General features: G+C 35.9%; 1 protein-coding gene across 5 annotated transcripts; it reads left to right on the forward strand.

Annotated features, from left to right (window-relative positions):
- Positions 1 to 42: 42 nt before the first annotated feature.
- Positions 43 to 23,901, forward strand: MTIF2 (mitochondrial translational initiation factor 2). 5 transcript variants are annotated; one of them, XM_072937732.1, is made up of 15 exons: positions 43 to 208; positions 4,426 to 4,591; positions 5,969 to 6,188; positions 6,577 to 6,688; positions 8,996 to 9,167; positions 9,635 to 9,795; positions 10,614 to 10,790; positions 12,625 to 12,764; positions 16,335 to 16,459; positions 17,628 to 17,832; positions 18,206 to 18,458; positions 19,088 to 19,228; positions 20,852 to 21,016; positions 22,857 to 22,997; positions 23,697 to 23,901. In XM_072937732.1, the coding sequence occupies exons 3-15, from the start codon at positions 5,976 to 5,978 to the stop codon at positions 23,867 to 23,869; spliced, it is 2,178 nt and encodes a 725-aa protein (XP_072793833.1). In that variant the 5' UTR covers positions 43 to 208; positions 4,426 to 4,591; positions 5,969 to 5,975; the 3' UTR covers positions 23,870 to 23,901. The 5 variants fall into 5 exon arrangements, with proteins under 5 accessions (XP_072793833.1, XP_031531540.1, XP_072793834.1 ...); XM_072937733.1 differs by lacking the exon at positions 43 to 208 and adding an exon at positions 3,964 to 4,110 and having other exon boundaries at positions 9,038 to 9,167; XM_015250751.3 differs by lacking the exon at positions 43 to 208 and adding an exon at positions 3,966 to 4,110.
- Positions 23,902 to 24,750: the final 849 nt, after the last annotated feature.

A 24,750-nucleotide genomic window follows, 5' to 3' on the forward strand; every position in this document is an offset into this window, starting at 1 on the left:
AGCCCCCGACTGGAGACTTCCGGGGACGGGGCCGCGCCGTCTTTGCTAACCTCGGTGGATCGTTCTTGGAAGTCGCCTGTGTCCGCAGGAACGGCCTTGTCAGACCTGCAGGGTTCCTTCCCCGGCGGCCCATAAGAGGGAGGTGCCTGCAATCTCACAGTCCTTTCTAGCCCAGCTTCAGGTTTCCTAGATACAGCAAATCTTCCAGGTAAATAGAATCAGAGCCACCTGACAACTCAGCTTAAGGAGTATTGGGGGAGTAATCGATTGTATGTCATCATGGGTTGCCCCGGGAGGTGGACCAAGGCAGTCAGAGGCTCCTCACTCCTTCCTCTGTCCTTAGAATGTACTTTCCGCCTGCTATTCCTGTGCTGGGAGCTACTTGAAGGATGCAGCCTAGAGAGAGTAATGTGTTATTGAAACCATGTGGACTTTTAGGTGACTGAAACCAGTCCACCCCCTCCGCACCACCCTCCACCCCCGCCCAGATAGACTCTTAAGATTCTGACAGGTGAACACCCTAGACAAAACCACGTGTGTAAGTTCCCTTGCTTATTGAACCTGCCACCTACCAATCTGGAATGGTTTGCCTCTTCCGTCTTACCATGCCCTCCGTGTGTGGGTGTGTTGGGGGTGGGGAAGGGGGGTTCACCTGGGGAACTCCCTGAGGTTGTGAACCAACGGGGAGAGTGGAGGGGATCCAAATCCCTATCCTTTTAAATAGCTGTGGCACCCACAACTCACCTTTTTGAGAGGCACTTTGCCTACCCCTTGGTGGGATGTTTTCCTCATTTCCTACAAAACCCTCCCACCCTTGAATGAGGCCTGAAATTCCACATTAGAGTTTCACTTATGAATTTAGCAACTTGCTCAGGTCACATCTTTAGCGGTTGGTGAGATGGTCCCTTAAAATGATAGCAATTGAAATGCTTCAGTAGTTTTCAAGTTTGTGTGTTAGACTCATTAAAAAGATTTCCAGGACAGAGGTTTCCTTTCAGTCATTCAGCAACACTGATTACACGTTTGTGGTAGGCCCTGGGGAGACAAACAAAAAAGGGAAGAGGGCATGAGTCAGGAGGCCAGACTATGGGAGGGAGATAACTGGACCTAAATTCAAGTCTGTTTGATTCCAAGGCCATTTCTTAACTGCCGCCATAATTGAAGAAGTTGAATTAAAGATCATTAGGGTCCCAACCAGCTTTGAGATTTTGTCTTTTTTAACATAATGAATATAAGTATTTTTAACTTAAATTTGGTATTAATCTATACTACATGATATATGGTAAATATCTGTGTTTCTATTAGTATTGCAGCTGCTACCAAAACAATTCTCCATGTGGGAAACCGTAAGAGTAATAATCTTTTATATTTCTAGTGGGAAACATAGCATTAATCTCCAGTAACCTCTATACCAATGAAGAAATTTGCATTGAATTTTCATCAGCAATGATAAAACTGTTTCTGTCTATGTAGGTATGGCACTTTTAGACAAGAGAAACTTTCAAAGTCATTAAAAAGAATAAGGGGGTGGGGTGGGTATAGCTCAGTGGAAAAGCGTATGTGCAAGGTCCTAGTTTCAGTTCCCAGTACCTCCACCAAAACAAGAAAAAAAAGAATGATATGGATCTGTGTTCATCAGCATGGAAGATGTCCATTATGTATTGTAGCAATAACAAGCAGCTTTTATAGCATTGATCTCATTTATATAAAATTATACGTATTTATACAGAGATAAATGAAATGATGTTCACCAAAAAAATTAAAGGTGTTTACCTTCAGAGAGGTGGGATCTAGGATTTGAGTCACTTTATTTTTTTTAATAAAGTTTTAATTTTGAAATACATTTAGATTACAGAAATGTTGCAAAGATAGTGGAGAATTCCCAAATGTCCTTCACTTAGTCTCCTCTGATGTTAACATGTTAGATTCTTATGTTTGTGAAAATTAAGAAACTAACACTGGGGTATTACGGTTAACTGAACTACAAATTTTATTCAGATTTCACCAGTTTTTCGACTAATGTGCTTTTCTGTTCCAGGATTCTATACAGGATCCTACGTTGCATTCAATCATCACATTTCCTTCTATCTTCTGATCTGTGATAGTTTCTCTGTCTTTTCTTTTTTTTTTTTTATGTCCTTGACACTTTTGAAGAGTTCTTTTTTTTTCACTTTTTTTTATTGAATTACAGTCATTTTACAATGTTGTGTCAAATTCCAGTGTAGAGCACAATTTTTCACTTATACATGAACATACATATATTTATTGTCACATTTTTTTTTCGCTGTGAGCTACCACAAGAGTTTTGAAGAGTTCTGCTCAGATATTTTGAATAATGTTCTTTAACTTGGGTTTGTCTTATGTTTTCGCCATGATTAGAGTAGGGTTTTGGGTTTGGGGGATGAATATTATAGGGATGAAATGCCCTCATCACATCATTTCAGGGGATACATGATATCAACGTGACATTGCTGGTGACGTTCAGCTTGATCAGTTGGTTAAGGTGGTATCTGCCAGGTTTCTCCACTGTGAAGTTACTATTTTTCCCTTTCCATATTCTGTTCTTTGGAAGCAAGTCACTAAGTTCCAGCCCACACTCAAGGGAAGGGAAATTAAGCTTTACCCCCTACTAGAGATTATATACATGTATCTATGGAATTCTTCTGTAAGGAGAATTTGTTCCTTCTCGCTGTTTAAGTACAGACACATGTACACTTATTTGGTATTTTGGGTTATAACTAATACTATGTTGTTTTGTTGCTCTACTGTTTCCAGCTTTGGCTTTTCCTGGTGGGTGCCTGTTCCTTTAACTGCCCTTAGCTTTTTTTTTTTTTAAGCTACTTTATATATTTTGGGGTATTGCTTAAATTTTCTACATTAGCATCTGTTATCTTCATCAATAGAAAAGCATTGGTTATTTTCACTTTAATATTCAGGGGGAGAGATATGCCCACTTCTTTTATGTTCTTCCAACCAGTTTCTGCTTGTTTCCTTCTCAACTGCTTGGCAAGGCAAAGAGAGCAAAGAATAATTTCTTGCAGAAATTGCACTTCAGTGAGTGTAAGTAAAATGATAGCAACTGAAATGCTTCAGTAGTTTTCAAGTTTGTGTGTTAAATTGATTAAAAAGATTTCCAGGACAGAGGTTTCCATTCAGTCATTCAGCAACAATGATTACACATGTTTGTGGTAGGCCCTGGGGAGACAAACATAAAAAAGGGAAGGGGGCATGAGTCGGGAGGCCAGACTATGGGAGATAACTGTACGTATATTCCTGAGTAACTTTTCTGTATGTACCACATCATTAGCCTAAGATAGTGTTAGACCTTGAGGACAGAGATAAAACAATACTTAGACTCATGAGAATAGTTGTGGTCAAAAGAACGGGCCAAAAGACAATGTCCAATCAAGATGTGGAAATGCTAATTTCTGGGAGGAGGTTAATAAGCATAACAGCAAACACTTACGATCAACCATCTGCTTTATGAACTTTACCGCTACTGCTATTCTAAGTACTACTATCATTACCATATTGCAGAATAGAGGCATAGATAATTTATATAACGTCCCCAAGTCTACACAGCTGGGAACAAGCTGGGACTGGAGGCCACTGTGGCTTTACTACTTCAATCCTACCCTCTTGAGGCGACTTTTGAAAGACAAATTGCTCCCCGCTCTATACTAAGTGGGTCTATCACAAGTTTCCTTGCATTTTTCCCTTTTTTTTTTTACTATGTCTTTTAAAGACATCTCATTTCTCCCACATTTCCCCGTTCAACTTTACTTTGAAAGGGAAAGGTGGGCACCGAGGTCGCTCACAGACACAGAGTAGCAGCAATTTACTTCTTAGAAAACGAAGGGATTTGCAGAAACGATTATCGACGCGAGGCTGACCCCTTAACTCCCAGACGGCTCCGAGAACCCCACCCACAACAGCTACTGTTCACAAGTCCCACTTCTGAACTCCGAGTAGAACCGCTTCCGGCGACACCGGAAGCCTGACGGGGACCGTTTCGGGGACGGACTGGCTAACAGACCGTTTTCCCGGGGGCGGAAGGTGATCTCCGCCCGGCTTTAGAGTCTGGACGCCCTGGCCCTATGTAGGAGTTAAGTGAGTGGGGTCCCTTAGCTGGGTCGTCCCGGGTGGTATATATTGTTTGGCCTAATGTGTTAGGGGCACAAATCATAAACACCATGCATTCGAGAGCCCTTCCATGATGCATTTAATTCCTGAGGGACCCTACTTTAGGCGTAACGAAAGCGTTGTTCAACCAGAAGCGGTAGGCTGCATCCGCTCCCCGCGCCCTGCGTCAGGTGTTCCCCACTCTCCGGCCTCCCCTCTGCCCAGGGCTTTCTGGGCTCGGGTTCGAAGTGAAGACAACCCAGATCAGTAATTTTTCTACAGTGACTTCTTTTTACCTTTCAGATAGCTTCCGAGGCTTCCAACTCCTTTATTCAGACTTCCACCAACGCAACTGCATTATTTCCAACATCCTTTTCCACATTCCATGACAAGAATATCCTAGCTGCGGAGGAACACAGAATTGGGAATCGGAAAGCCTCCTGTATTCTAGTCCTATCATTAACTAGCGGTATGACCTTGGAGAAGGCTTTTTGACCTCTCTCACTTCATTTTCCTTTTCTGTAAAATGAGAGTCTTGGAATAAGTACCAAATAAGGCTCCTTACAGTTTTGGTATTTGGTTTATTGCTCCCCAATGTATTTTTCGAATTCCTGCCTCGATGTATCTGTGCTTTAGTTAATCTCCTTGTCGGGCCTTATCTCGCATTCCGTTTATCTGTGTGTCTGTGAAATCTGGTTTCAGACTCCATTAAAAAATTTTTTTCTCAAGGAATTTTGCGCTTCCTGAGCATTCTTTATGTCTTAGTCCAGGGAAATGTACCTAAATAAGATTCTTTAAATGTGCCATTCTTGAGGTGTTTAAGAATTATTGTATCGGAACATTTTAAAGACTGAATTCTGAAGGAAGGTACTCCGGCTTATTAAACTTTCAGTCAACAACCTCAAATACAGTGCCTGGAAGATGGTACTCGGGAAATGTTTGCTGAGGAGAAAACACACTTCTTACAGCATTTAGTTGCTCTTTCCCTTAAACACTGAAAAGCAAAGCTGTAGAAATGTAGTCCTGAGGTCAGATGGAATAGAAGACTCAAGGAGAAAAAAACTATACTTCTTAGTTCTGAGCTATAGTGTTGAGTTCTTTGTGGTTTTCTCTCAATAAACTCTTCTTTCATCCCAAGGGTAGTATTCAAAAGGCATTATTCAATAGGTATTTATTGGCATTTTTCAATAGATATTTATTGGGTGCCTTCTTCCCACTCTGACTCATCTTTTTTGTTGAGGGGTTGGGAGGAGGGGAAAATGTTAAGGTTGAAAGACAATTCCAAGTAAAGGGAGCATACACAAAGGCTCAAAGAGTAGGTGAGAAACCACTGAAGATTACAGGTGGGACAGAATAACAAAAATTTGGGAGGGAGGAGTGAAAGGACTCAAAGAGTGAAAGAGATGAACTGAGAGATTAGCAGAGGGAGATAATGAGTTCTTATACAGCGTGTTTGAAGTTGTGCATAAAACTGGGGATAATGTGCTCCCTCCCCCACCCATCCAAGGGTGTTTAGCGAAGAGGTGAAAAAGAGGTTGACTTTTAAAAAATCTCTGTACTTGTGGTTTGGTTAGTTGATGTTTCAAGCATGAAAACAGTGCCCTTTATAAGTTTGTTATTGTATTTCAGTGTTGTTATGGTAGGAACATTAACAATAATAATAGTTAATATCAGGAGATAGTATGGAATCCCATCTCTCTGACTAGACTGAGCTCTTTTCAGGGCAGGAACCCAGTTTTACTCATTTACTCTAGCACAGTGCTTTGCATGTAGTAGATACCTAATTAATATTTGCTAACTTGATTTCAATATTAACCAAAATATTATTTTAAAACTTTTTTCCTAGGAAAAATATGAACCAGAAGTTACTGAAGTTGGAGAACTTGTTACGATTTCACATTGTTTGTAGGCATAGCCTGTGTCAAAGAAGAACATTAGCACAGTGGAGGCATATGTTTTCGTCTGCTTACCCGGTGTGGACCGCTCAGCTGTATGCCCGGCCCTGGCAAACAGATGCACTCATCAGGGCTGCTTTATCTCAACATAGGCTTCTGGTAACAAAGAAGGTAGTAATATATTTCTGTCAGTTTCTCTTTTATTTGATCTGAGGTGATAGTGCCTAGAGCCATGATTAGAAATCCATTTTGAGTATTTTGTCATTTATGAAGTGTTTATGCTGTAATGCTACACTCCAGGCAGTAGACCATTATGATAAATCTTTGTGAGGAAGGGAAATTCTGGTTAGTTGTTCAGTAATGCTGATGAATTTGATTACTTGCAAATCACTGTATAACAGTAAATTAAAAATGCAGGATTTTAAATTTTACTCTAACGTTTAACTACTTATGGGAGTGTTGGTAGAACTAGGAGCCAAGACTGTGGTAGATATTCCAGAATAAATCTCAGTTGTCATTCAAAGTTTTATCTTCTTTATACATTCTGAATATTTAATAGGAAGAAAGTTCACAGAAATCTCAATTATCTTCAAGAAAATCTAAAAAGGAGGTGGAGGTATGGATTGGAATGACTGTTGAGGAGCTGGCCAGAGCAATGGAAAAAGACATAGGTAAGCCAGATAATTTTATGAGAAAAAATATGGAATTGTGGAATACCTGGTATTTCATTTGCAATGAAATTAAGACATTCAAGGATGCAAATTAGACTGGAGGTTTAAAAAGATGTTAAGTGATTCCAGTATTTATCACTTTCATTCACAAACCCTAATTAGTTTCTTGGCTCTTTGCCAAATATAGTTCACCAAGATTTTGCTTTTAATAAAAGTGGGAAAGAGTTTTTAATATGAACTAAGCTTTTTTTCTCAGAAATTTGGGGGGCCTTCAGAATGAGTTCGAAGAATGGTTTTAGACTGAGGGACCATATTTATACTCTTTTGTTTTTCTATAATTCCCTAATTTCCTTTTTTGCACTCATTTTGACAGTATCTGTAGTGTAATGCCAGCAGAAAAATATTCATAGTAATAACTACAACTTTTAATAATACTATTTTTTATTATAAATGTACAGCTTATTTGTTATTTTTTAATTCCTTAATTGCACCACTGATGTTGGTACTCTGTATCCATGGGTTCTGCATCTGTGGATTCAACAGACCACAAATCAAAAAAAAAAAAAAATTCCAGGAAGTTCCAGAAAGCAAAACTTGAATTTGCCACACATCAGAGACTATTTATATAGCATTATGTTGTATTAGATATTATAAGTAATGTAAAGATTATTTCAAGTGCATGGGAGGATATGTGTAGGTTATATGCAAATACTATGCCATTTTATGTAAGAGACTTATATATAAAGTCCGTGTACTTTGGTATGGAGGGTAGGGTGGAGGGAATGTCCTGGAACCAATCCCCTGTGGATAACAACAGACTGCTGTATTTATTACCAATTTAGGATTATTGGAAAAAAATTTGAGTTTTCATTATAAACTGACATTAAAATTTAGTAAAAAAGAAATAGCCTATTATTGTAGCAAAATAAAGTAACAAGTGAAGCAGACTCTTGGGAAAAAGAAAGAACTAGTAATAATAACTCATTTATTGAGCTGTTACTATATACTAGTACTTTATATGTATTAACTTATGTAATTCTCAGAATGTACTAGAAGCAGTTATGATTACTGTCCCCATTTATAGACTGAGAAACCTAGGCTTAGAGAGGATAAATAATTGCCCAGGATGTCACAGCTGGTATGTGGTAGAGCCAGAATTTGAACCTAGAGAGTGTGGCTCCAGAGCCAGTGCTCTTTCTTATTCACAGACCAAATTATGACTCAGCAATTGTTATTTTGTAAATCACAGCAGATCTAGAGTTTTAATGTGTTTCCTGCCTAAAAGTGTTACCACTATTTTGAATGTATATCCTTACAAAGAGTAGAAAATTAGCACTGTCTTGTGTTTTTTAACTTTGCAGTTGAATTATGTAATCATTTTGTGTCTTGAAAACTTAAAGAGAACAAATGGATATGGTCATATCATTCAGAATTTTCCCAGGGAAAACTGTAGCGATATGATTTTGTAAATGATATTAGTAACAGATTTGATTTTTTAGAACGTTTTATTGGCATTTTTCATATGTATGTGTGTGTGTGTGTGTGTATATATATATCTATGTATATATATATATGAAAGCAGAAAGAATGAAATAATAATAAACATAATGTATGCCTAAGCCAGTGACAATCATTAATATATAATTTAATCCATGAATACTTCTATATCACTGAAAGGTGAGGATTCTCTCTTTTTTAAACATTAGCACACACACACACATACCCAAAAAACCATAATTCCTTTGTATCACCAAATAAATACAATAATTAAAATATACGGATCAGTACTCTAAAACAAAAACTGTTTTGCTATGGTTTAAGTAAAAGTTATCTATTTGAAGCTTATTTAATATTATATTTATACCTCTTTTGAATTTAAGATAATTTTCATGTGTGAATATTTTTAACTATTATATATATAAGCAATGTACATGTATTTGCCCTGAGAGCAATGATTCAGTATTTGTTAATTAACTGTTCCCAGTGAGTTTATCGAACGTAAATACCTTGAATAATGAGAATCAACATGCAATTTAATGTTTTATTGACGGCTCACATGGTTCCTAAGGCACATAGTAAATATTCAAATATTTATGAATATGCAGAAATATCAGTTAATATAAATGTATCATATTTTAAAGTTTATTTTCTTTTCAGCTTTTTTTGTGATTTGTGAACATTAGAGAAACAGCTTAGATAGTTATTCTTCTCATCGAGTGTATCATTTATATAGACATTTATTAATAGAGGTCACTTTCTTGAACATTCAATTCATGATGCTAAAAGGTTTGATCTTATTTCACCTAGATTATATATATGAATCTTTAATGAACACTGCTGTTGACATAGATTCACTAGAAGCGGACTCACATTTAGATGAAGTCTGGATCAAAGAAGTGATAAAGATGGCAGGAATGAAGTTAAAATGGAGCAAATTAAAACAAGAAAAAGTCAGAGAAAATAAAGATGCAGTAAAAAGGTAAAACTTAACTGTATATATTGGGGGGAGGAGACCAAGGATTGTTTTACTCAAAATTTTTAATGGAAAGATTTCTCTTAAAATTTCTTCTGCAATTAAAATGATATGTGAATACAGGTTAAACTTTTCTTCAAAATGCTTAAAGCATCAGAATGTATATTTGGGTTATTATAAAACTTTTAAGAGTTGTTTTTCTTGGTTTGCCAAGTGTGTATATTGATTCTGAATTCTAAAACTTTATGCACTTCTGCTCATTGTTATGAAGATGCCAACATAGGTGGGCAGTCATTATATATTTTATCATAAGTCATTGTATGTGTAGAAGAGGAAAATAGGTGTATCTAATCAAAGCTGAATGTTGGGTTTTATTGTTAATGGCAGTTCACAGAAGTAACTGCAAACCAACTCACTGGCTATAAAGTATTTCTCATATTTAAGACATGAAACTCCTTTGCTGTTAATTGTAGGCCCCAGGCAGATCCAGCTTTATTAACCCCAAGGTTCCCAGTTGTTACTATAATGGGCCATGTTGATCATGGGAAAACGACGTTACTTGACAAACTGCGAAAAACTCAAGTGGCAGCAATGGAAGCTGGAGGCATCACTCAGCACATTGGTGCCTTTCTTGGTATGAACACAAATTACCTTACAATGTGCTTGGGAACCCTACGTATTACTTTCTTAAGCCAAGTGTTGTAGTATGAAATATACAAATTCAAAGTAAAAGGAAGGCTAAAGTTTAAAGTATTGGTTTGATGAAATGTAGAGCAGATGGTTAATAAAGTTTCCATAAGTAGATTATACCTTTTTTATTGTAGCCCATTCTTAGTTTGGTTTAATGAGCCTGAAGTTCTTCAGTACTGTGTTGTGATAATGTTACTACCAAAATTAAATAATAGCTACCATTTACTGAACACCTAACATGTGCCTAGCACCATGCTGAACACCTTATGTGCTTTATCTTTTATCTTCACAACAGCATCATGAGGTAGGTATTACGATTCCTACTTACAGATAAGGAGGCTGAGGCTTGTTTAGGTTGAGTTACTTGCTCAAGGTACACAACTAGTAAGTGCCAGGGTTAACCAAGGCTGTTGGACTCAGATCCTGAGCTTCTAACTGTGTACTAAATTGCCTTTGTTGCAGAAGGAAGTTGTGCAGCTGGTGTTTGCTAATGTAGGAGTGGCTGCCTATACAACTATCAATCTGTTCTTTCTCCAGAATAGATACCAGTCGGTACATTTGTGAAATTCTAGAAATAGAAAGAGTTTTAGTTTGAAATTGTTACTTGAAAAGAAAACCCTAAAAGTCTCCCTGGTATGTTACTGGAAAGAATAAAATTATTTGGAAGAATTATTGATTGTGTTGATAATGTTACATATATTCCTTTATATTAAGAAAGTACATATTTGAGTCCTTAGTGTTCTTGGATTTCTGTTTCTACAGTCTCTCTACCTTCTGGGGAAAAGATAACCTTTCTTGATACTCCAGGACACGCTGCTTTCTCAGCAATGAGAGCCAGAGGTGCTCAGGTCACTGACATTGTCATATTGGTTGTAGCTGCAGATGATGGAGTGATGAAACAAACTGTAGAATCCATTCAGCATGCCAAGGATGCTCAAGGTACTGTGTGGCTGACTTACATGTATCAGGAAGGAAGTTACTTTTTTTTTTTTAAAGGCTCTCCTACATAGAGTCGCTGTTTGGGGGCCATTTAACATCTTGCCCATTTAATCTTCCTGGCAATCCCAGGATTATCATACCTGTTTTACAAATAAGGCTGAAAGACAGTTGAATTGTTTTCCCGCAGACAGTGACTACTAGGAAGAATGTAGCAGGATTTAACTTGAGACTTGTGACCATAAGTACAGTCCTTCTACTGTTCACTTACTTGGGATGGTGTGACAGTCTTTCTAAAAAACTTTTTATCATGGAAATTTTAAACAGATATAAAAGTAAGACTAGAATAATGAACCCCTATGTACCCATCACCTAAATTCATTAGGAATTACAAAGTGCTTATACTCTTACTCCTTGTTCATTTATTATCTGGAATTCCCTAGAAAGAGACTTTTCCCTCATCTGCTTTAAACAAGTGTTTATTTGGTCAAAGGTATAAAATTGAAACTTTTGGAAAATCATTTGGCTATCTTCTCCCTTATTTCTCCATTTAAAATTTGTAATAATGAACACCACACACACATACTTTGTATATTCATTCTTTATTCTGATATGACCCTATACCCACTGAGAAAATACTGTTGTCTTGAGAAGGTACATCTGATGGAGTGTATCATATGGCAAGCAAAAAAAAAAAAAAAAAAAGATTGCGAATCATTGCTCTAGTCTAGTTTTTTTGTCTTTGTTTTGACTTTTTTTCATCTCACAACATGAAAACCAAGACCCAGAGGGTGGCAGAAACTCTCCCCCTCCTCCAAATTACAGTTAATTTGTGACATTTCTGCATTTGGATTCTGGCCTTTAGCTTCAGTGTTCCTCTCTTTACATTTTAATTCCTAAAATCTGCCTTTGTGGAATGGACTATGTTCTTAAGGTTTCTAGGAAACATAACAAAAATAATAGTAATAAATATGTCAGGGTCCCCGTAACAAAGCAGTTGGTTGAGATAAGATAAATTCCTTAACATTATGCTTTCTATACCTGTTCTCTTGGTCCCTTAAGTTCCAGCTCATTGATATAGAATATACTTTTTCATAAAAGGATTGCATAGCTTTTTTGTGTCTCTTTTCAATTTCTGTTCCTTTGATACCTGAGAAAATTGCAGAGTTGGTGGAACCCAGCCAGAGAATTATCTCTGAATTTTGTGTGAGTTCTCTAGTGAGAGGGTATGTTTAGTAATGACAAGTAGATTATAAGATTATTTGGTTCATTCATTAATAAACATTTATTGAGAATATACTATGTGTCAGTCACTGAGCTAAGTGTGTGAAGAAAGAGTTGCTATAAATCCTAAAAGAATGTTTACAATAATGATACTTAGTATTACCCCAGGGGGAGATGTTGGGTTTTAACAATGCGTTCATAGCTCCTGGAAAAAAAGAGACAAATGACCTAGTGGGATTAGAATTGAATTAGAATGTTCTCTTGATTTTTTTCTGGAGATTATCTCTAGTATAATTGCTGATCTTGCCTTCAGGTTTAAGGGTAGGCCTTTCTCTACCCCAAATACTGTAGTTTTTTTTTTTTTAATCATCATAGATGTCTATTCTTAGTTCAGATCTGCTTATAATTGTAGTTTAGACATCCCTCATCTGGAATTCTTCTTTATGTGTAGAAAGCAGAGTAGGGTTGGTCTCAAGTGGGTCCTTTTAGGTCTTTGTTAGATACATACGTCCAGTGAGTTAAGAGAAAGCCAGAGAAAGCTGGTGTCTTTCACAATGAATACCTGGAATTGAAGTGTCATCCTCTGCACTCTTCTTAACTCTGTCTCTGTTAGTTCCTATTGTCCTTGCCATTAACAAATGTGACAAACCTGAGGCTGATCCTGAAAAAGTGAAAAAAGAACTGCTATCTTACGACGTGGTGTGTGAGGATTATGGAGGCGACGTTCAAGCAGTGCACGTTTCTGCACTCACGGTAAGTGCAGGCGCCTCTGAGACTGTGTTCACAAAGTGCATTACACCTAAGGAACATTTGATGTACATCATTTCCCTTGTTTAAAAATTCTCTGAGTGCTAGGTAAAGCTGGGATCACTATCCTCATTTGGCAGATTAGAAATTAGGCTCTGAAAGGTCAGCTGCCAATCCAGGGAAATCGTCTAAATCTAATGCTTTTCTTACTATGAGATACTTAGAATGAGGAGAATAAATGGTGAATGATGTGGGGATAGTATAATAATAGGCTAGAGACTTTTAATCAGAAATGAAATCCAGTTGGTAATAAAAAGTGCTTGTTTTTATAGTGAAAAAACTATAGAATACGTCTTAAGGCATTTAAGAGAGATTTAAACAAGTAAAAAGTTAATACAACGATGAAACACTTGGGTTTAGTTTGTTATTGATTGACACAATGTTTCTATGAATTAAATAGATGCAAGTTTTATAATGTTATTTATGATGAATTCTGTTTTCTTTTAAATTACCAATTACTCTTTTCTCGGCAAAAAATTCAAAGAAAGCTTAGTACCTGCTTTGTGACAGCATTTTCCAATACTGTTGTCCTATACAGGTTGCTGCTAAGTAACAATTTACTTTTTTGGTCCATTCTTATCATATTCCATGGTTTATTCATAATATAGACTTTTTTGGGGTTTTTTGTTTTCTTTTTTGTTTTTTGGGGAAAGGTAATTAGGTTTGTTTGTTTGTTTGTTTAATGGAGGTACTAGGGATTGAACCCAGGACGTCGTGCATGCTAGCATGAGCTCTACCACTGAGCTGTATCCTCCTACCCATAATGTGGACTTTTTTTCTTCTGATCATTCACTGAAGGGATAATAGTATATTTGGTCACCTTCCTCCAATTAAGTCTCACTTTACCTTTTTTCTAAATTTGTTACCTCCAAGATGCTTAGCCTCCATTAAAAGTAAAAATTATGCCTCCATTAATAGTAAAACTATGGCCAGGGGGAAGGTATAGCTCAGTGGTAGAGTGTCTGCTTAGCATGCATAAGATCCTGGGTTCAATCCCCAGTACCTCCATTAAAAAATAAACAAACAAATAAATAAATAAACCTAGTTACCTCCTCCCAAAAAGGGGGGGGGATAAAACTATGCCTCTTTTTCTCTGAAACTCATAAAACACCATCTTTGTTATCATCTTGTTATTTTTCTACTATACCTTGATTGCTATTGCGCTCTGAAAGTCAGGTGGCAAGATTAGAACTTTTGAAGACATGGCCACCTTTTCTGCCCAGATACCATCAGATCAGTGGATAGATAGATATAGAACTGCTCAGGAAAATTTGCAGGCATGGCAGAGGTGGAGGAATGGAGGGAGTTGGGAGAGAGTGGCGGAGAAGTAAGATGAGGCCTCCTTTTCCAAGATAGATACAGAGGACTATCTCATGGAAAGATACAACCCCAGCTCTGCTTTTCAGAGCAGCATTTTGTAAATCGGAACAAATACTAGGAATAAGTGGATGGGTAGGCAAAGTGTTTATAGTCAGCTTTTTTAAATTGAAGTATAGTTGATTTACAATACTATTTTAGTTTCAGGTGTAAAGCAAAATGATTCAATTATACATATATATGTATTTTTTCTGATTCTTTTCTATTATAGGTTATTACAAGATATTGAATATAGTTGTATACAGTAAATTCTTGTTACTGATCTATTTTATATATAGTCATGCGTATCTGTTAATCTCATACTCATAATTTATCCCTCTCTGCCTTCCCCCTTTGGTAACCATGTTTGTTTTCTATGTCTGCAAGTCTGTTTCCGTTTTGTAAATAGGTTCATTTGTATTATTTTTTAGGTTCCACATGTAAGTAATATTATATATTTTTTGTCTTTCTCTGTCTGACTTCACTCAGTGTGATAATCTCTAGGTCCATCCATGTTGCTGCAAATGGCAATATTTCATTCTTTTTTTAAGGCTGTGTAATATTTTATATATATGTATATACACACATACACACTACATCTTTATCTATTCATCTGTTGATGGACACCTAGGTTGCTTCCATATCTTGGCTATTGTACATAGTACTGCTAGGAGTACTGAGGTACGTGTATCTTTTTGAATTAGAGTTTTCATTTTTTCCGGATATATGCCCAGGAGTGGGATTGCTGGATGTTATGGTAACTCTATTTTTAGTTTTTTAAAGAACCTCCATACTGTTTTCCACAGTGGCTGCACCAGTTTACATTCCCACCAACAGTGCAGGAAGGTTTCCTTTTCTCCACCCTCTCTCCAGTATTTATTATTTGTGGACTTTTTGATGATGGTCATTCTGACTGGTGTGAGGTGATACCTCATTGTAGTTTTGATTTGCATTTCTGTAATAATTAGCAATGTTGAGCATCTTTTCATATGAATGTTGGCCATCTATATGTCTTCTTTGGAGAAAGGTCTATTTAGGTCTTCTGCCCATTTTTGATTGAGTTGTTTGGGGTTTTTTTGATACTAAGCTGTATGAGCTGTTTGTATATTTTGGAAACTAACCCTTTGTTAGTTGCATCATTTGCAAATATTTTTTCCCCATCTGTAGGTTGTCTTCTTGTTTTGTTTATGGTTTCCTTTGCTATGCAGAAGCTATTAAGTTTGATTTGCTTTTCTTTCTTTTTTGGGAGGGGACTGATCTAGGAAAATATTGCTTTGATTAATGTCAGAGAATGTTTTGCCTATGTTCTCTTCTAAGAGTTTTATGGTATCATGTCTTATATGTGAGTCTTTAAGCTTTTTTGAGTTTATTTTTGTATATGGTGTGAGAGAGGAAAGTGTTCAGTCGATTTTGTTTACAGTTGTCTCTGTTTTATACTCTATAACAACTCTGAGCGATCTCTTAGCTAACATGGAGAATGGACAAGTCTCTTGTCCATCAGCTCCAGTTCCACCAGCAGTTAAGTGGCTGCATGATCTTGGAGCCCTAGAAAGCATAGTAAACACGGATTATTAAAGGGAAAGAATTATCTAGCTCCTTTGTTTTATAACTGAGGAAAGATGATCCAGGGAGGTGAAGTGATTTTCCATGGTTGCACAACTGGGTAGTTACAGAGGATAGCTTAGAGCCTGGGTCTAGTCAGTGCTTTTCTCCTTATTTATTTACTAAGAGTAAGTAGTGTTTGATTTACTTATTTTACAGGATTCTTGAGTGGATCAAATAAAATCAGTGAATGTTTGTTCAAGTGGATAGAACTTCAAATGTAAAATAGCACTGTAAAGAAAGTAAGAAATAAACACAATTATAGAGCCAAATGGAGGAGAGGAAGAAGCATGTTTATGAAAGGGTATTAACAAGCACTAGTGGCCATCCTTTAAAAAAAAAATAGCCACTGTTCTGTGCGATACCTGTCTCTGGGTCAGTTTTTTTTGCTCCTTCCTCCCTCCTTCCCTTTCTTCCTTCTAATAATTCATGTTTTAATTCATGTTTTTAATGTTTAAGGAAGGATAACTGTCAAGGATTATTTAGCTTTCTGACCTAGGTATTTATGCTTACAGATAATATTTATTAATATATTAACACTTTTTTTTCTTATTAAAGGGAGATAATATGATGGCTTTGGCAGAGGCAACAGTCGCTCTTGCAGAAATGTTGGAATTGAAAGCAGACCCTACTGGTCCAGTTGAAGGAACAGTAATAGAATCTTTCACAGATAAAGGAAGAGGGTAGGACTGTTAAAATTCTTGTGTTTTAATCATTTTATTCCATTGTTTTTGTGACTTGATTATATGCCAATATATTATTTTTATTGCATGTTATTGTTAGTCCATGAATAATATTTTTGAAGCATTTGTTTTGAAAAGTATTTTATTGTACTAGCACACAGAACACAAAAATGCAGTTATCAGCAAGTCTTAGCAACTATATGTATACATTTAGTAGTCATATTAGATGACTTAAGAAGATCAATTTTTTTTTTCCCACTGACTTAACTGAATTGGTAAAGCCTCACAGACTAACATAAATTGGAATAAAATAGCAATTGTTGCATTTCAGTGTTTCTAAATTCTTTGTGTCCTTACCTATTAGTATAAATATAGTAAGATTGTTGGAATAGTGTTCTCTTCTTTAATTTCCCTCCCTGTCAACAAGAGGTCTTCTCACTGCTTAACAAATTAGTTATACAAAGGGGATTAGGATTCTGTCAGAACACTTAGCTGTCTGCACCCTTCAGTATCCTAACCTTACAAGAAATGTTTTTTTTCTAATTGTGCTAAAAGGTGCATAACATATTTAGTATCTTAACTGTTTTTAAACTTACAGCTTAGTAGTATTAAGTATATTTATACTGTTGTGCATCAGATCTCTAGAACTTTTTCATCTTACAAAACAAACTCTTTGCTCTTGAAGCACTGATTTCTCTTCCCTCTTCCTCCCAGCCTTTGGAAACTACCTTTTAATAGTTGTTTCTATTATAATTTTGACTACTTTAGATACTTCATATGAGTGGAATCATACAGCATTGTCCTTTTTGACTGGCTTATTTCACTTAGCATAATGTTCATCCAGAAGATTCAGCCATGTTGTGGCATGTGACAGGATTTTCTTCTTTAAGATTGTATAATACTCCATTGTATGACCTTTTTTTTTTTTTTTAAACTGCATTTTCTTTATCCATTCTCCCATTGGTGGACATTTAGGTTGCTGTTCTGAAGCAGTGTTTTTATAGTATTAAAAACTGCTTGAGAAGTTGAGAAGTGGTGGAATTAACTCCCTGTGTACTTATTATACATATATTTTTTAATCTCTTAAAACTATCTTTGCTCTACTTGAGAAAGTGCTGTGACATCTTGATTATGGCATTAAGAATATATACTTTTATTTTCTTATTAGTCCTGTTACTACAGCTATAATTCAAAGAGGAACTTTGAGAAAAGGCTCCATTCTGGTTGCTGGAAAGAGTTGGGCAAAAGTACGCTTAATGTTTGATGAAAATGGAAAAACAATCAACGAGGCCTATCCCAGCATGCCAGTGGGAATTGTAGGTTGGAGAGACCTCCCTTCTGCAGGAGATGAAATTCTTGAAGTAGAATCTGAGGTATATCAAGCTTAATTCCTATATATTAGATATGAGATAATGATTTAAAATATCAATCTATAATGTTATACCAAATAAGAATATTGTTAATAAATAATTCAGTACTATAAGGGCTATTAGGAATCCAGTGATGTCATTTTAGTTTGGCTATAGAATTTTTAATAATTTGAGAAAAGATTTTTAAATAATTTCAAATTTACACAAAGCCTCAATATTAAAGTTTTAGAAGCTTCTTGAAACTTTAAAATTAGTGGTTTTGTGTTTAACTTAAGCTAATTTCATAGTGGAGGAAAAATGCAAAGCTTTTAACCCAGTAGTTACTGGTTTTTATTTAGTTAAATAATTGTCTTTTTTTTTTTTTTCCACTAAAAAGCCAAGGGCACGTCAAGTTGTTGACTGGAGGAAGTATGAGCAAGAACAAGAGAAAAATAAAGAGGCTCTGAAATTAATAGAAGAAAAGCGAAAGGAACACCAGGAAGCACATCGGAAAGCCCGTGAGAAGTATGGCACTTTGCACTGGAAGGAGATATCACTTATAAAATACAAAGAAAAAAAACAGCAGCAACCCTTAAAGCTAAAAGAGAGAGTAGAAAGAGAGTCAAATGTACTTCCTGTAATTATTAAAGGTGAGTCTTAAAAGATTTTACTTTATAACTCATTTTAGGAATATATGTATTTTGTTATTGTCACAATTAATTTGGTCCATTAAATTTAAGCCAAAAAATTTTAAATTGAGATGTAAGATTACATTAGTTTTAGGTGTATAACATACTAATTTTGATATATGCATGTATGGTGAAATGATCACCACAGTAAGTCTAGTTAATGTCTGTCACCATACATAAAGGTTTTTTCTTATGATGAGCACTTTTAAGATTTACTTTCTTAGCAACTTTCAAATATGCAGTACAGTTTTATTAACTGTAGTCACCATGCTATGTACTATATCCCCATGACATACTCATTTTATAACTGGAATTTTGTACCTTTTGATGCCCTTTACCCCTTTTTGCCTATTTCCCATGGGGGGAGATTTTCTTAGTAAACATTTTTCTTGCTGATTTTTTGGTAAGTGTACATTTGGTTCATTATACTTTATTCAGTCAAGTAGATATTTATAATAATAAACCTAAATAAAAGTGGGTTTCATGGTAAATGTCATTCTTATTATTGCTTTCAATAGATTATTCTCATTTTTGTGTCTGTTAATGCCTAACTCTTAACATCAATAATTTTAAATTTTTGCTGCATTTAGGCGATGTTGATGGTTCCGTTGAGGCCCTTTTGGACATTATGGATACCTATGATGCTTCACATGAGTGTGAACTAGAATTAGTACATTTTGGTGTGGGTGATATTAGTGAAAATGATGTTAACCTTGCTGAAACATTTCATGGTAAGAAGTCTATTTCTTGTTTGTTTAACTGAGTTCCCTAGAACCATTTGCTTCTGGTTTTTGTTGTTTGGATAGTCACACCTGACATTTACCCCCCTTAGCATCCTCCTTCTTGATACAAAACAGTCTTAGCTAGCAATGGAGGGCAAAAGGGATGTGCGGTACTAAAGCCACAGCTCCACTTGTCATCGTTGTACTGAAACCTTGCAGAACTATTTCAAGCCCCAGTAGTGTTTCTTGATTGTTTTTTTCGATGTACCATTACTGCCCTTCCTCAGTTCTCCCAGTTCCCCACCAAACCCATGGTTGTCTTTCGTTTAGACTTGAATGCTCCTAAGCCTGCAGTCAGCCTATTCAGTACTTCACTTCATCTTCTACTTTTGGCTGCCTATTTTTGTTTACTTATAATTTTTTAAGTCCTATCTTTCTTAGACCAAAAGCTCCTTTTTGCTTTAAATGCCTAAAAGGCAGGGGTTGTTTATTAATCGAACTTATGATACACAGAAAGGAAATTCATGACTGCAGGACTATCATTTTAACTAGGTTTAACATCTAGGCAAAGCACCATCATTTTTGAGTGATTAATGAATCACTTAGGAGGAGGTACTTCATGACCTAACTTGATTAGAGTTGGATGTTATGTCTACTACTGAAAAGGTGTTTTCAGTAATGCTGGTTATCTCAAAGTATTTTATGGGCACTGACTATACTATGTAACGTAGGTAGTATCATGTATGGAATGATTTCATAATGACAAGACTTTCAAGATGGTGTGTTTTTCTCCTGATTAAGCTGTTTGCATAGATTTTTTTCACTTATTTAAGGCAAGAGTGTTTTGCTTTTGTTTCCCCTACCCTCAAGGTGTTTGTAGTTAAATACATTATTTATTCTTTGGTAAAATGGTCAGCTCCAAGGAACTTCTTTAATTTCTTAAATAACTCTTGGACTTTACCAATTAAGTAACTACAGTTGACCCTTGAACAACATGGGTTTGAAATGTGGGTCCACTTATAGATGGATTTTTTCCAGTAGTAAATGCTACAGTACTATACAATCCGAGATTGATTGAATTCATGGATGTGGAGGAACCCTGGTTATATGGAGGGCCAAATATAAATTATACTCGGATTTTCAACTACACAGAGAATCAGCGACCTTAACACCCATGTTGCTAAGGGATCAGCTGTATTTTTGAACATCTTTTGGCCAGCTGAACACCTAAGAGTAAACCACAAAAGCTGTAGACTATAAGATTATAATTAATTACAGAATTGTTATTAAAATAATTAATAATATTTCATCCCTAATCATTTTTTATTTCTCAGGTGTAAAAAGGTTCAGTTAGCATGTTACGGTGCACATTATGGACACTTAATGTTTCTTAAATGATTGGATTTTAAAATCATTAGGAAATTTTCCTTGTCTAACAAGCCATAATAGAATTCATAAAACCTTTTCATTAATTTGAAAATTAACTAGTTTTGTGAGAAAAAAAGATAGTTTCTCATCTTTCCTACCTGCTTTTAATTTATGTAAAAGGAAATAATTTCAATTTGAGTTTCTGCTTGAAAGAGTTTTATGCAATGTTTGTGCTATTTTATTGACTGTATTTCTGCTTGCCAGGTGTTATATATGGTTTCAATGTGAATGCAGCCAATGTTATACAGCAGTCAGCTGCAAAAAAAGGAGTAAAAATTAAACTTCACAAAATCATCTACCGTCTTATTGAAGATTTGCAGGAGGAACTGAGCAGCAGATTGCCCTGCAATGTGGAAGAGCACATAATAGGTGAGTGTTCACTGAATGTTACTTTTAAACATTCATATCTTACCTCCTGTAAATAACATTTGAAAGCAAAGTTTAAGGGAAATGTATTTCACTGTTCCAACACATGTCCCGTTTTCTACAAAAAATGACTACTATAGAGTTCACTGGAACTTCATATGAATTATAAACACCTGCCCTCCATAAGGTGTCGTGCTTTGGCTGTGAGGATACAAAGGCAAATAAGGCAGTAAGAACTTGCCCTCAAGTTTGAACATAAATAACTAATTGTAATAGAGTAGACTGGGGTGGAAGGCATAAAGATTATTACCAATGTTGTGGAATGAGCCATTGATTTTGTCATGTAGCTGGCAGAGAAATCCACCATGAGAAGAAAATTTACTTTAAATATCAAACATTTAAAAATTTTTTTCTAACATACCCCTTGGCTGTATTAAATGCTAATTTTTTTTTTTTAGATAGACTGAATCATTTTTTGTTTTTTCCTCCCCACATACAGATTTTTTGGTTAACTTTTAATTTTGATGATAGTTTTAAATTTCCAGAAAAATTACTAGAAAAGTGTAAGGAACTCCTACTCAGCTCACCAGTTGTTTGCATTTTGCTGTTTGTTTTAGTCCTCCCTCTCCCTCCACACATACACACAATTTTTCCTGGACCATTTGATAATAAATTTGAGATACTGTGTTCATTTGCTCTTAAATACATTTCCTAAAAACAAGGATGTTTGTTTATAAAGCCACAGAACAAGTATCAAACTCAGGAAATTTTACATTAATAATCTTATCTAAGCCACAATCCATATTCACATTTTGTCCGTAGTCTAAATAATGTACTTGATAGGTATTTGTCCCTCAGTGCAGGATCACAGATTACATTTAGATCTTGAGTCTTTTTGGATGTTTTTGAAGTGTATAGACCAGTGACTTTGTTGAATGTACTTTAATTTGGATTGGTCTGATGTTTCTTCATGATGAGATTCAGTATTTCCATTTTTGGTCCACAATATAAACTTACTTTAGGATTTTCTGACCTACTAAATATGATCGGAGATTTGCATATTCTTGTGCTAAGAGCAATTTAGAAAACTGTCATATGAGGGTTTCTAGGAGTAAGCACTAAAATAACACTAACCCTACAAAAAAATTGGTACATTATAGTGTCTAACAGTGTCATTATTGGAATTTAATTTTCGGTCACTAAAAAAATTAAGATGAGTCATAGAATTAGTTACTATTAAGTGGATATAAATTACCAGTGGTGAGATTAAAAATAAATCAAGGGGGGAGGGTATTGCTCAGGATGCATGCCTAGCATGCATGAGGTCCTGGGTTCAATCCCCGGTATCTCCATTAAAAAATAAATAAACCTGATTATCTCCCCCCACCAGGAAAAAAATAAAAATAAATCAGGTAATTCAACTTAAAAAAAGTACAAATGTAAAAATAGATTTCTATAAAAAAAATAAATCAGGTAACAACAGATCATCCATTCTAGAAAATATATTGAGGAACTGAAAACTAGTTTTTCATGGAGCAGACAGGAACTACACTTATCTTACCAACTGTTATCTTCTGTTGTATTTTATTTAAACAAAAAAGTAAAAATTCCACTTTTCTTTTGTTCATTATTTTGGTAACCACATATATTTTTGATTTTCTTTTTCAAGAATACCCAAAGATTTTTTTTATTTCTAATAGTTTTCAGGAAAATAATGGAGTCAGAGAAAATCAGGACTTCTATGTATGAGTTACCTTTAATTCTTGCCCTGTAGAATGTCAGAAATTATGTATTTCTCAGAATTTTTTTTTCCTGTAAACTTCATGTTCTCTTCTTCCTACAGGTGAGGCTTCTATACTAGCTACCTTCTCTGTAACAGAAGGGAAGAAAAAAGTTCCTATAGCTGGCTGCAGAGTCCAAAAGGGACAGTTAGAAAAACAAAAAAAATTTAAATTAATCCGTAATGGACATGTTCTTTGGAAAGGTAAGCAACATAAAAATCTGTTGTTATCTTGTCCAGTCACGAAAATCTGATGACCCTGGGTAACCATCTGAACTCTTTCACTCCCATAATCCTAGTTCAGGCCATTCTTTGCTAACTCTTACCTGGTGGTCTCCAGTTGAACATCCTAGTCCCGATGACTCCTCCAGGATTTAGTCCAACTGATTTTCTAATGTTCTAAAAATTTGCCCCAAACTACCTTCCCAGATGAGCGGGAATCATCCTAGTGCGTAGGGAAGGGAGGCTGCTTCGGGTAGACAAGAGGATAAAGTGGGCAGGAGGAGCCTTTGGGGTCCAAGGTGTGGAGCAGTGATAGGCACCAGGGACCGGGCTCAGGTTGTGGGCCTCAGAAACTGTGTGGAGCAGGGTCTCCTACACTTGATCCACGTATTTTTTTCTATCCTTTCTTAATGACCCTTTGCCTGCAACATCTTTATCCCAGTTTATCTCATTCGAGTCCTGAATACAATCCTGTCCTCTGCAAGGGGGCATCACATCTTGTTTACTGCTAACTTCATTTTTTTGGTTTCCTTGGTACTTAGTCCCATCATTTAACAAGACAGGACTGTAAAATCTCTAAGAATTTCAGTGTAATTTTCAACATCAGACTGACTACAGTAGCACTTAGTGGGTCCTCATTATTTGTTGAGTATATGAACCTTGTTTTTTTTTTCTTTAAAGGCTCATTAATCTCACTGAAACACCATAAAGATGATATTTCAGTCAGCAAAACTGGAATGGACTGTGGTCTCAGTTTGGATGAAGAAAAGATAGAATTTAAAGTGGGGGATGATATTGTTTGTTATGAAGAAAAAGAAGTTGTAGCCAAGACGTCTTGGGATCCAGGATTTTAAAATTACATTAAAAATGTAAATATTTTGCTTTATAGAGCAACTAGTTTTGTTTCACTGAAGGTAGTAATTCACCACTACTGGTCAAAAAGTACCAAGCAGTTCTACCAAGTGTTAACATATACAACTGTCAAAATGCTTCAGAAATACGAAACCTTATTTAACGAAGTCTACAACTAGTAATCCTGAAATAAGTAAAAGAATGTGGTTAAAGGAACTTGTTAATTATCAGTGTACCATTAAATCTAATACTTAGAGACTGTAATAAACTTCAAGTGCTTGCTTTAGTTCAGTGATACGAAGAGAAGCAATCCCCTCTGAACTCTGCTCCATAGGCAAAATATGGTACCAGTCAAGTATTATGAAACCTTATTTCTCAGTGTCAGCAGTACCAAAGAGCAAACATTAGAATTTAAATTCCTGAGTTCACGCTCAACACTGAATAATAGTGTTCTGTTGCACTGCAGACTGTAAATGTCCAGCCAAACCACCCCAGAAATTCAGGCAATTTAGAGTTCAGCCTTTAAACTTCCTCCATATGAGGCAAGTTAATTGTAGCAGCTTTTCAGGCAAGGTTATAAGGCCAATTCACACAAATGAGGTTTTCTCAATCTCGGAGGGAGGGTAGTCCCCCACCCCATACCCCCAAAGGTCATTTAGATATTTTTGGTTGTGGGGAGGGGCGGTGTGCTACTGGCATTAAGTGGGTAAGAAGCCAGAGATGCTGTTCTATCATCCTGTGATGCAAGAGAGAGCCTCCACAAAAAGAGTTACCGGCCCAAATTGCTGAGGTCAAAAAACTAACAAACCAGCTTATATTCAGACAGCTACTATTAAATACAACATAATTCTGGCCAAGTGTAGTTTTATCAAAAAAATACTGT

Source organism: Vicugna pacos, chromosome 15, assembly GCF_048564905.1.
Source record: "Vicugna pacos chromosome 15, VicPac4, whole genome shotgun sequence".
Taxonomy (NCBI): Eukaryota; Metazoa; Chordata; class Mammalia; order Artiodactyla; family Camelidae; genus Vicugna; species Vicugna pacos.

Coding starts and splice junctions, on each gene's coding strand:
- MTIF2 (XM_072937732.1), top strand. CDS start 5,976: ATGAACCAGAAGTTACTGAAGTTGGAGAACTTGTTACGATTTCACATT. Junction 9,796..10,613: donor GCACATTGGTGCCTTTCTTG/GTATGAACACAA, acceptor CTGTTTCTACAG/TCTCTCTACCTTCTGGGGAA. Junction 18,459..19,087: donor ACTTCCTGTAATTATTAAAG/GTGAGTCTTAAA, acceptor TGCTGCATTTAG/GCGATGTTGATGGTTCCGTT.